Here is a 12911-nt window from a genome sequence, read left to right as displayed (position 1 = left end):
CGCAGGGAGCAGAGCCAACGAGAGCAGAGCAGCTCGGTGCACACGGGCAGGGGGGACATGGGCAGTGGGGACGAGTGACTGCGGGGACACGCAGCACGAGAAGGGGACACGCAGCATGAGAAGGGGACACACTGCATGAGAAGGGGACATGTGGTATGACAAGGGGACACACGGCACGAGAAGGGTACACACTGCACAAGAAGGGGACACGCAGCATGAGAAGGGGACACGCGGCACAAGAAGAGGACACGCGGCACGAGAACAGGACACGCTGCAGAACCCGCGTGTGCTCACAGGGGAGGGGGTTCAAACCTCCGCATTGCCCTGGGATCCCCGCAGCCAGCACCCCCTGTGCCCAGGGGACAGTGGGGAATGTCCTCCCCAAGGGACAGTGGGGACTGTCCTGTGCCCAGGGGACAGTGGGAACAGCTCTGTGCCCAGGGGACAATAGGGACTGGACTGTCCTATGCTCAGGGGACAGCAAGAACAGCTCTGCCCAAGGTGTTGCCTTCTACGAAGGTAGTGACGACCTGGTTCAGAGACAGCACGGCGACCACGCTCAGGTCGCTCGGTCCATCAGCACACAGACACCAATGTGGTGGACGGCAAATGGCCTTTATTGGCAGGTAACACAGGTTTATATACCTTGAGGTTACAACGTCACTTCCGTTTGCTTATATCACACTTCTACCTGTCTAGGGAGGGCTACTACCTTTTCGTACAGCGCAAGATCTTCCGGTCGCCAGACCTTAACTACCTACACCAAGGGGACAGAGGGGACAGTCCTGCACCCAGAGGACAGCAGGGACAGCCCTGTGCCCAAGGGACAGTGGGGACAGCTCTGTGTCCAGGGTCCCTCTCCCCCTGCCCAGTCTCCAATGGTACCGGGGTATTTGGTGACGATCACGAGAGGCAGATAACAAAGTGTGTTACCCCAGCTATCCCCACCAATAATTCCCGTCCGCTGGGGCTGGACAGACAGACAGACACAGCATGGCAAACCCTCCATGGGGCGCGCTGAGCCCCGTTTGACTGCTCTGTGCTCTCGGCTCCGCCGGGCGCCCGGCACGGCACAACCATTGATCACCAGCCCGGGCTTCCAGCGCTAGTCTTGAGACACGCTGGGCAGACCGGGATTTCCACCCGGGACATGTTCAGATGGGCTTATCCCGGGTTTTCCACCGAGACGGAGCCCAGAGACCAAACCGGAGCGCTGGGGAAGCTCTGGGGCTGTGGACCCAGTGCTGAGGGTGGTGGGAGCCCGGGCAGGTTCCCAGAGCAGTGGCGGCTGAACCATCCCTGAGACACCCCAGGCCAGGCTGGACGGGCTCTGAGCACCCTGAGCTGTGACGATGTCCCTGTCATGGCAGGGGCACTGGGGGTGGGACGGTCCCTGCCACACAATCCAGCTGTGACTCCAGCAGCCGTTTCCATCGCAGTGTTGACACACCCGTACTGCGGGACCGCTTCGCTCCCCGTTCCTCCGAACCGCCTGGGGAAGCCTTTGCTGCCCCATCCCCATGAGATCCCGGCGCGGAACCGGCTCTTCGCCCCGCGCCGTGCCCGGGCCCGGCGGGGTCTGGCTGCACCACGGCTCCCAGGACCGAGGACGTTCCGCGGGGACGTCACCGCTTCCCGGGAACCCCGTCCCGCGGGCACTGCGGGAGCACCGGGGATGTGCCCTGCACCTCCTGCTCCGGCCGGAGGTGTCACCTCCCCAGCCCGGGTGTTCACCAGCTGTGCTGTCACCGCGGCGGAGACCAGTGACCTCGAGTGCATCGCCCTTCGCTGGGTCACAGAACCACAGAGTCATTCTGGTTGGAAAAGCCCCTCCAGATCACCGAGTGCAACCATTCCCCACCCCTGTCCCTGCCCCGTGTCCTGAGAACCTCCTGTCCGTCTGTCCAGCCCTCCAGGGCTGGTGACTCCAGCACTGCCCTGGGCAGCCTGTTCCAATGCCCCACAGCCCTTTGGGGAAGAAATTGTTCCCACATCCAACCTCAACCTGCCCTGGGCAACTTGAGGCCGTTTCCCTGCCACCTCCATCCCGCCCGGGCTGGAATGCTGGGGGTTCTGTGCCCGCCGCCGATGTCGCACCCCTGATCCCAGGGCTTTATTTCTGCTTTGCAGCTGAGCTGGATTTGTGACCGACCGTCCCCAGCCGAGCGGCGCCGGGCGCTCCCGTTCCCCCTTCCTCGCCCCGTTTCCCTCCGCGGTGGCCACGGAGACCCAGAGCCGTGGAGTCGCCGCCCCCGAGGCGGCCGTGGATCCCCCGTGGGGGTGTCCCTGTGACCGCTGGGGTCTGTGTCACCCGCCGCGGTCCCGGGTGCTGGCACCGCGGGTGCTGTTCAGGCGCGTCCCGCAGCGGCTCCAGCGCTTCCCAGCGCCCCGGGGAAGCCGCTGCCCGGCTCCTGCAGCCGAGTCACATCCAGCCCACCAGCTCCCGGTGCTCAGAACAGCATCTTTTGCCAATCTGCAGATCCTGGTTCAGCAGGAGCTGCACCGAGGCCGATAACCCCGGCCGAGGGCTCAGCCCCATGGGTGTGTGGGAGCTGCTGCAAAAACAGGCTGTTTGCAAATATCTCAAAGCTGCTTTTGGGAAGATGGGAAGGATTTCGCAGCGTGTTCGGTAACAAAGTGGAGCGGCAGAGAGCCCGGGGTCCACATCTGTGTGTGCTGGGAAGGAGCAACATGGGGACAGTGCTTGTGCTGGTCCTCAGCACAGACACACATGGAGCTGCTGGAGAGGGGCCAGAGGAGCCCCAGCAATGACCCGAGGCTGGAACAGCTCTGCTGGGGACAGGGGAGAGAGCTGGGCTGTTCAGCTGGGGAACAGAAGCTCCAGGAGACCTTAGTGCGGCCTTTCCGGACTTGAAAGGGGCTGATGAGAAAGATGGGGACAGACTTTTGAGCAGGGCCTGTTGTGACAGGACAAGGGGTGATGGGTTAAACTAAAGGAGGGAGATTCAGGCTGGATATGAGGAATTGTTGCCCTGAGGGTGGTGAGAGCCTGGCCCAGGTTGGGCAGAGAGGTGGTGGATGAACCATCCCTGAGACACCCCAGGCCAGGCTGGACGGGGTCTGAGCAACCTGAGCTGTGACGATGTCCCTGCTCATGGCAGGGGGGGCACTGGATGGGCTCTGACCACCCTTTCACCACAACCCCCGTGATCTTGGAGCAGCACGCCGTCTGGTCCCTGCACTGTGACCCGTCTCCTGGCTGTGTGACTGTGCAGTGACCGGTCCCGGTCCTGCGGGCGCTGCCGGGAGGTTTGAGCAGCAGGGGCGCAGGCGGTGACCAGAGCGGGTGCAGGACGGTGTGACCTCAGGACCCCGTCACCCCCGTGTGCCCGGGCGGGGACACCCCCAGCGCCCCGGCGCGGGACCCCGGCGCTGCTTTGGGACTGGAAATGGCGCTGGAGTTTGTGCCGCGCGAGGCTGCCCCGGGAAGCTGCTCAGACGGTGTTTTCTCCCCGCTCTTGGTTTCCCACAATCACAGCAGGTTTCCCCGAGCTCTCCATGGCAAAGCACGGCCACGAGCGGGCTGAGGAGCAGCCGGACACACAGACATCCGTCTGGGAACTGCGGCTCCCATTGGCGCGGGTTCAGCCCGGGATCTTCCCCCAGCCGGGCGGCTCCTGTTGGTTTGGAACTAAGGGTCAGTCCAGCCCTATTTAGTATTGTAAATCAATTAGCAGATATATTTGGAAACCTATTCACTTCCTAACCTACTTACTTTATGATTTGCCGATAAATTTTTAATGAGAGTGTTATGCAACGGCTGAATAAAACGCCTTCAGAAGTTAATTGGGCAGGGTCTATTTCCCATTAAAACGGGCTGGAGCGCCGGTTCCCGTCGCCGACCGACAGCGCCGCGTTGCCGACCCGCGGGGGGGTTTCTGCGCCCCCGCGGGATCAGGACAGACCCAGCTCACCAATGAGCCCGAACGGCCCCGAGGCGCCGGGGCAAACACCAACGGCGCCTGTCCGGTGAACGGGGTTTGATCCCCAGCGCCGTGTCCAGCGAACGAGAACGTGACACGAGACACGGCCCATGCAGTTTTCTAATATTCGTGATTTCTGGAAGCAAAAGGGGCCGTTTGTCTCCAAGCAGCAGAGATGATGAGGCTCCTGGAGCCGCTCAGCCAAGCTCCCGCCTGGAGCCCTTAACCGTCCGCGCTGGTGCAGCTTTGGCTCTCAGTCCGGCACAGCGAACACAGCGGAGTTTGCCCTCGTGTCTCCGCTGGTTTGAAGATCCCCCAGAGCCGAGCGCAGCCCAGTGCCCGCGCTCAGAACCGGTGCCCGCCCTCAGAACCGGCGCCCACGCTCAGAACCGGCGCCCGTGCTCAGAACCGGCGCTGGCGCTCAGAACCGGCGCCCGCCCTCAGAACCGGCGCCCGCCCTCAGAACCGGCACCCACGCTCAGAACCGGCGCCCGTGCTCAGAACCGGCGCTGGCGCTCAGAACCGGCGCCCGCCCTCAGAACCGGCACCCACGCTCAGAACCGGCGCCCGTGCTCAGAACCGGCGCTGGCGCTCAGAACCGGCACCCACCCTCAGAACTGGCGCCCGTGCTCAGAAGCGGCGCTGGCGCTCAGAACCGGCGCCCACCCTCAGAACCGGCGCCCGCCCTCAGAACTGGTGCCCGCGCTCAGAACCGGCGCCCGTGCTCAGAACCGGCGCCCGCCCTCAGAACAGGCGCCCACGCTCAGAACCGGCGCCCGCGCTCAGAACCGGCACTGGCGCTCAGAACCGGCGCCCACGCTCAGAACTGGCGCCCGCGCTCAGAACTGGTGCCCGTGCTCAGAACCGGCACCCGCGCTCAGAACCGGCGCCCACGCTCAGAACTGGCGCCCGCGCTCAGAACTGGCGCCCGCGCTCAGAACCGGCACTGGCGCTCAGAACCGGCACCCGCGCTCAGAACCGGCGCCCACGCTCAGAACCGGCACCCGCGCTCAGAACCGGCGCCCACGCTCAGAACTGGTGCCTGTGCTCAGAACCGGCGCCCGCGCTCAGAACCGGCGCCCACGCTCAGAACCGGTGCCCGTGCTCAGAACTGGCACCCATGCTCAGAACCGGCACCCACGCTCAGAACTGGTGCCCGTGCTCAGAACCGGCATCCACACTCAGAACCGGCACCCACGCTCAGAACCGGCACTGGCGCTCAGAACCGGCGCCCGCGCTCAGAACCGGCGCCCTGCAGGGCTATGGGGATCACGGTGTCATCGGCACTTCCAGGGGCGGTTTGGGAACGCCGGCAGAGCAGCTCTGTCCCTGGCCGGCTCGGTGCCGGGGCCCGTGGCTCCCAGGCCGGCAGAAAGGAGGAGGAACAGGTTTCTGGATCCTGGAGCTGCTGGTCGGGCGGCGAAGCTGCCGCCTCGTCAAACACGGTGATGCTAACGAAGGGAAGGACCGGGTTTAATTAGCAGGGAGGCCACTTGTTCCCCTCCCTCTCCTCTCGCTGCTCTGGGAGCTGGTTCAGCTCACAGAACCATTGGAAAAGGGCCTGGAGAGCAGAAAAGCCGTTTTCTGCCCCCAAACCTGCTGGGAGGGAGATGGAGGGCGGGGAGACGCCCGCTCCGCTGGGCACCGCTCGGCCACCGTCCTGCTGCTGCGCCGGTCGCTGCTCTGGATGCTGCTCCGGTCAATGCTCCGGTTGCTGCTCCAGTTGCTGCTCCGGATGCTGCTCTGGTCATGGCTCCAGTTGCTGCTCCGGTCACTGCTCTGGATGCTGCTTCGGTTGCTGCTCCAGTTGCCGCTCTGGATGCTGCTCCGGTCACAGCTCCAGTTGCTGCTCCGGTCGCTGCTCCGGTCACGGCTCCAGTCACTGCTCCGGTCGCTGCTCCAGTCGCTGCTCCGGTTGATGCTCTGGTCACTGCTCCGGTTGCTGCTCTGATCGCTGCTCCAGTCACTGCTCTGGTTGCTGCTCTGGTTGCTGCTCCAGTTGCTGCTCCGGTTGCTGCTCTGGTCGCTGCTCCGGTTGATGCTCTGGTCACTGCTCCAGTCACTGCTCTGGTCGCTGCTCCAGTCACTGCTCTGGTTGCTGCTCCAGTTGCTGCTCCAGTTACCACTCTGGTCGCTGCTCTGGTTGATGCTCTGGTCGCTGCTCTGGTTGCTGCTCCGGTCGCTGCTCCGGTCGCTGCTCTGGTTGCTGCTCTGGTCGCTGCTCCAGTTGCTGCTCCGGTCGCTGCTCCGGTCGCGGCTCCTCCAGCAGCGCCTGAGCGAGCGGGAGCAGCTGGATCCATGTCTCTGCTCCGGGCAGACTGAACCCTCCCGCAGACCCTGACGGGCTCAGGTGGGATCCAGCAGTGGATCTACGATGAACGTCAGATCCCGAGAGCACTGGGGACCCTGCGTCAGCTGGACAGGGACCCGCCGGAGGTTGTCTGGCTGTTCGGCCAAGTCACGAATAACCAGCGCTTTGCCCAGCTCTGCCGGGGGAAGAATCAGCGCTCGGCCCAGCTCTGCCGGGTGCAAAGGGGTGACAGAGGTGTCCTGGGCTGAGGTCCCGGCAGGACGGGGCTCCTGCGTGAAGACGCAGCCCCGGCAGGAACATCAGCTCTGGAGATCTGCTGGGACCCTGCACCCCAGCCTGGGGACCCTGCACCCCCAGATCAGGGATCCTGCTCCTCCTCCCCAGTCCTGACCCCAATCCCCACTGTCCATCGGGTTTTAGCAGAGACACCTCCAGCACCAAACCTCCTGTGCTGGGCACACTGGGGCCAAACCGCCAACCCTGGGGCAGCTCTGGGCCCCTCACGCCAAGAAAGGCCTTGAGGTGCTGGAGCGAGTGGAGAGAAGGGAACGGAGCTGGTGAGGGGCTGGAGCACAATGTGATGGAGACTGAGGGACCTGGGGGTTCAGCTGGAGAACAGGAGCTGAGGGGAGACCTTCTGATCTCTGACCTGCCTGAAAGGAGCTTGGAGCCAGGGGGGTCGGGCTCTGCTCCCCAGGAACAAGCGCCAGGAGCAGAGGAAACGGCCTCAAGTTGCGCCAGGGGAGGTTGAGGTTGGATGTGGGAACAATTTCTTCCCCAAAGGGCTGTGGGGGATTGGAACAGGCTGCCCAGGGCAGTGCTGGAGTCACCAGCCCTGGAGGGTTGGACAGACGGACATGAGGTTCTCAGGACATGGGGCAGGGACAGGGTGGGTTGTGGTTGGACTCGGTGACCTTGAGGGGCTTTTCCCACCGAAGTGATTCTGACACCCCCAGCAGCCTCTTCCCGGGGCCCCCCAGGCCACAGCCCCAGCACAACCCCCCGCAGACACCAGAAAGGCCGGTTCACCCCGTCACAGCCCCGCCAGGCTCGGGCTGGGCCCGGCGGTGAGAGGTGGCAGCGGGAACACCGGGCTGAGGGTCCCTCCTGTGCGGGGAAACACCTCTGACCCGGCTGCTGTCAGGAACCTTCACCCGTGTCCCGGTGCAAACTAACTGGGGCTCAGAACCCTCCTGATCAGTGGGAAGATCCACAGGATCCTGGGCTCTCCTGGGTGCTTAGAAAGGGCCCATAAGAAAGATGGGACAGACTTTTGAGCAGGGCCTGTTGTGACAGGACAAGGGGTGATGGGTTAAACTAAAGGAGGGAGATTCAGGCTGGATATGAGGAATTGTTGCCCTGAGGGTGGTGAGAGCCTGGCCCAGGTTGGGCAGAGAGGTGGTGGATGAACCATCCCCGAGACATCCCAGGCCAGGCTGGACAGGTCCCTCAACACAAACCGTTCTGAGATTCACTCTGGGACCGACCAGAAAGGGGCTGTACAGGTGACACCTCCAGAGCGTGAGCACTTTGCCCAGATCCCACCAAATTCCACCCGGATGAACCGCGACAGCCCGGCCCGTGGCAGCAGGAACCAGCAGCTCTGACCCCACACAAGTCGTCAGAGCTGGGCGCTCGTTAGTGCGGAATCCTCCCCGGGACCCGCTGCCAGCGCCGACCTGGGGGGGGTGATGCTGCCGCCCGGGCCAGATGGTTTACAACACAGATTTGGGTTGTTCCGACCGTGTTCCTCACCCAACAGCCCCCCCCGCTGCTTCTGGACCAGCACGTCACCCACTCCCTGTCCCTCTGTCCCTCTGTCCCTCCCACTGCGTCCCACGGCAGCTCAGTGTTGGAACCAGCACCTCTATAAAATGCTGCAGAAAAGGCCACTTGTTCAGCACTCATTCCCATGTCCTGGGTCACCAGCCCGTGACAACACGCTTGGACACTTTGTGTGTGAAAACACAGGGCGGATTCCTCGTTACATACAGATTCAAGCTCCCAGAGGAATTATCTTTGAAACCACCTCTGTCTGTGTCTGTTACCGCTAAGAGGCTTCAGGTTCCGACCCAAACTGTGCCGGGATCTCCCGTCAGCGCCGGGAGGGCGAGACACCGAACCAGGACCCCGTGCTGTGCTGGGCACTTGTCACACCGCACAAAGTGACCCAATCCAGCAGAGCGTGTCCCCTCCCGTGATTCTGCTGTGCCCCAGCTCCCACATTAAAAGGGCTCCGTGAACAGGACCTGAGCGCGCGCTCCCCTAGCCCGCACCCAAACTCCCCATTTCTGAACAGAAACCCGGCGGATGGGGTCGGGTGTGTAAATGTCACGTTTTCCCCCGAGCGGCGCTGCTCCCGCCCCTCCCCGTGCCGTGGTGTGTGCACACGCTGCATCACTGCGGCTCACACACGCCAGGCACCTTTTTACAAAAGTTTTATTTGTCCTGCGGATCTTGCGCTGGTTGCTTCTAAAACTTCTGGAACTGCTTCTTGGTGCCCGCGGCCTTGGTGACCTTGAGGACGTTGAAGCGGACGGTCTTGCTGAGGGGCCGGCACTCTCCCACCGTGACGATGTCGCCGATCTGCACATCCCTGCAACGACACCCCCGCGCGGCAATGTCTCTGCGCCTGTAGCCGCGTGTGTCGCGGCGCAGCCGCTTGGTGCCACCGAGAGCGACCTCGCGTGTGCCAATGCCACACAAGGTCTCATTTTCAGAGCTGTGGGGTCCGTCACCCGCACTGAGCTCGGACTCGAGGCTCAGCAGCAGCTTCTTGAGCGGGTGAGCTGAGCGTGAAGGGAACCGGGGAGCGCCCGCTCCAGCCACACGCCGGCTCAAAGCGCTTCTCAACGCACATCTGCTGGGCTGCGGTGCTAGTCCTGGCTTTTCTGCTAAGATGCACAGCAAACGCAGGCTTAGGAAACAAAAACCCGCCGCCCTTCGAACCTGCTGCCTTCCGCCTCAGAGCTGACTCAGAAACAGCCCTTTTGTACCGTTTCTCCAGCCCTGCCCTGCTGTGTGGCCCCTGCCGCGGTTCAGCAGGTGCCGTTGGCACTGTCAGCAGCCCCCGCGCAGCCGGGGCTCTGCAGACCATCGTGAGACTGGACATCACCACCGCGACGGGCCGAGCTCAGCAGTATCAATACCTGTATAACCACACGAGGCACTCGGAGCACTGTCCCTGTCACCGCAGGGTACGCACCTGAAGCACGGGGAGAGGTGCACGGACATGTTCTTGTGGCGCTTCTCGAAGCGGTTGTACTTGCGGATGTAGTGCAGGTAGTCGCGGCGGATGACGATGGTGCGCTGCATCTTCATCTTGGTCACCACGCCTGGGGACAAAGCGGGGACGCGACAGCCATGAGGACGAGGAAACACACACTGAGCAGCGGCAAACCAGGCTGGAGATTTGGGGTTAACCCACAGAGAACAGGGATTTGACGGAGTGACCCAAGAGGATCGGCAGGGACAAGTGGCACCTGACACATCAGGGCAGCAGCACCTTCAGTTCCACTAATTTTTCCTTTTTTGCCCCCAAAATCAGCCCCAACACACCCTGAGGGACACTGGGAGACCCTGTGCTACCAGGCGAATGAGCTCTATTACTGCCAGGCTACAACACTCCAATTTCTGCTACCAAACAAATTATTTTTCCCATTTTTTGAAGGTTTCTAAGCACACGGTGCCCCCTTCCCTAGAACCAACGCTCCCTGCTCTACCTGCTGCTGTATCACATCAACATTTGCACCCGCCCAGCACATCTGGAGGGAGCGCTGCCAGCTGCTGGTCCTGCCGCCGGGCATCAGCGAAGCCGTGTGGCAGTGTCGTCAGAGCCGTCAGCGCGGGCTCGGCAGACCATCGTGAGACAAACCATCATCTGCGGCTGCAGGACCAGCGCGGCGCGTGGGCTCGTGGCTCCGCCACCACCCCACGACTCACCCGAGAGGATGCGGCCCCGGATGGAGACGTTACCGGTGAAGGGACATTTCTTGTCGATGTACGTGCCCTCGATCGCCTGCGGAGACAAACCACATCAGAGCCCAGGGAGCGGCAGCAGATGTGCCAGGGGGGCAGTGGGACATGGGGAAAAGGTTCTTCCCCAGAGGTGCTGGACACTGAACAGGCTCCCAGGGAGGTGTCACGGCCCAACCTGACAGTGTTCAACAAGAGACTGGACACCGTCCTCAGACACACGGGGTGACCTGCGGGGTGTCCTGTGCGGGGACAGGAGCTGGACCCCGTGATCTGTGGGTCCCTCCAGCTCAGGACACTCTGTGATTCTGTGACTCAAATCCTGGGGTCAGTTTTGGGCCCCTCAGTGCAGGAGCAAATTCCCAGCAGAACCCCATTGTGTCCACAGGTTCCTGCACCCCAAGGCTGCGGCAGACACGCTACAACCCCCACGTCTATATATCAACAAGTAACGCCCTTCTGAGGATTCCTCTCCCTGCTCTCCAGGCAAAGAACCAACAACCGACTCGAGTGCAGCTGGTCCGGCACTTTACAACCCTCCACATCTGACATTAAAAGGGAATTATCCTGCCTTGTTCTACTGCTCATGAGCAGACCCTCATAAATAAACCAGTATAACCATTATTTTTTTCCTGTTCCTCTCCAACAGTTATTAACCTCCTGCGCTTTGTATATCCGGGAAATTAGATATGCCTAAACGCTTATTTACACTACTTGCCCTCTTAAGCTGCCTTTTTAATTCTCATTCCCACATGTGCTACTGTTCATTTTGCATCTTATATATTCTGTGACTCTATGACCCGAATCCTGGGGTCAGTTTGGGGCGCTGCAGGGCTCACCCAATCTGCCTCACTTTACCTGTCTCGTTCTAATAACCCTCTCCCCTTATTGATTTATTGAAAATATGGGTTCCTGGCTCTTTGGCTGATCTTCCCCGTAGACGCAATTTTAAAATAGAGGTAGGTATCCGTCTGTATTCTGGGATCAGTTCAAAGAGACTGTGTTTTCCATTAAGGATTCATAGTCTGATGTCTCTTGGCCCTTCCCCGACTGGGATCAGGCACCACCTCCCCAGTTTTGTAAAAACAACAACATTAAACGTTCCCTACAAAGCGCCAGGACCAGAGGAAACGGCCTCAGGACGTTCTGCGATTTGTCAGCATCCAGACGGACAAACAGCACCGAAGCTCAGAGGACCCACAGCTACAAGTGCAAATTATTACGGTCTTTCTGTACTTAACAGGGGCTCAAAATCCTCTTGATTTGCGCGCACTGACAAAAACACCTCGGGGTGAACACCCACGAAATTCTGCGTCTTTTTCCGCTCAATAGGGGCTCGTAAGATGGGGACAGAGTTTGAGCAGCGCCTGTTGTGTTAGGACAAGGGGTGATGGTTTAAACTAAAGGAGGGAGATTCAGGCTGGACATGAGGAAGAAATTGTTGCCCTGAGGGTGGTGAGAGCCCTGGGAGGCCCCTCCAACCACCCCCCATCTAAACCTCTTACCTCCTTGGGAGTCTTGAATCCCAGTCCAATATTCCTATAGTAACGGGGCAGCTTCTCCTTGCCGCCCTCCCCCAGCAGCACCCGCTTCTTATTCTGGAAGATGGTGGGCTGCTTCTGGTAGGCCCGCTCGGTCTGTAGAGGGGAAGAGAAGGGAATATTACCAGAAATCGCGGGAGTTGGTACCTCAGATAGAGGCGCCCCCCCCCCCCCCCCCCGCCCCAGCCACGCTGCCGCGCCACAGGTCGCTCGTTGCCGCCCTCGCCGGGCCGGGCCGGCCCCCCCGCGTCCCCCATCGCCCCTCCGGGGCGATGGGGGACGCGGGGGGGTCGGCCCGGCCCGGCGAGGGCGGTTTTTTGGGGGCATCCCCGTGGTCGCGGCCTAAACCCCGCGCAGCGCCCACCTGCGTGTCCGCCATCTTGAACCGCCTGCCGGAAAAGGAAGCGCAGCCCGCCCGCCGCTCCCCTTATGCCAAGGGGCGGGGCTTCGGCGGCGCGTCACTTCCGGCGGCGCGCTGAGGGGAAGGGAAGATGGCGGGCGGGCGGGCGTTGAGAGCTTCAGATAGGGATTAATTGTTGCGCCGTTTTATTAATCCAGGGTCTAATGTGAGATGTGGAGGGTTGTAAAGCGCTGGGGAAGCTGCGCTCCAGTCGGTTGTTGGTTCTTTGCGGGGAGGGGAGCCCACAGAAGGGCGTTATTTATTGATATATAGACCTGGGGGTTGTTGGGTGTCTGTCACAACCTTTGGCTGCACAAGCTGTTGTGAGAAATGCAGCTTGATTCGTGCTGATTCCACCTCATTTGAGAGAGGAGACAGTAACTGCAAAAATCTTAATGAGATACAGGACTATGTAGGCACAAAGAAGGGAAGAAGGTTGCATCAATTTAAAAGATAGAGCAATATATCACTACCAAGGGGATTATACCAAGTCTAATGAAGGAGCATATAAGATCATAAACATGTAAATAAACACATATGAATGTGGTGACCCAATATGTCCCAGAAAATGAGAATCATAAGCAGAATCATTTAAAAATCTGTCTAAATAAACCAGGAAAAGAATATGACATGTTTAATGTTTACAGGTATAGCCAAATGGGGCACAGACTCTGAACTTGGAAAAGGGAAAGGTGGTTCAGCTCTATGTAAAAAGTTATGAAACTTGTTTAGGAAGTTAT

At 60.8% G+C, this 12911-nt stretch overlaps 1 protein-coding gene across 1 annotated transcript; it reads right to left on the bottom strand.

The window, feature by feature from the left end:
- Positions 1-8676: 8676 nt before the first annotated feature.
- On the bottom strand, positions 8677-12164 carry RPS11 (ribosomal protein S11). The gene is made up of 5 exons (XM_080363817.1): positions 12136-12164; positions 11736-11867; positions 10198-10273; positions 9461-9590; positions 8677-8851 (listed from the first exon to the last, which is right to left on the bottom strand). Exons 1-5 carry the CDS (start codon positions 12148-12150, stop codon positions 8728-8730), a joined length of 477 nt encoding a protein of 158 aa, XP_080219943.1. The 5' UTR covers positions 12151-12164; the 3' UTR covers positions 8677-8727.
- Between the last annotated feature and the right edge of the window lie 747 nt (positions 12165-12911).

This window comes from Nesoenas mayeri (genome assembly GCF_963082525.1).
Source record: "Nesoenas mayeri genome assembly, chromosome: 1".
Classification (NCBI taxonomy): Eukaryota; Metazoa; Chordata; class Aves; order Columbiformes; family Columbidae; genus Nesoenas; species Nesoenas mayeri.
This window is presented reverse-complemented; position numbering and strand designations above follow the sequence as displayed.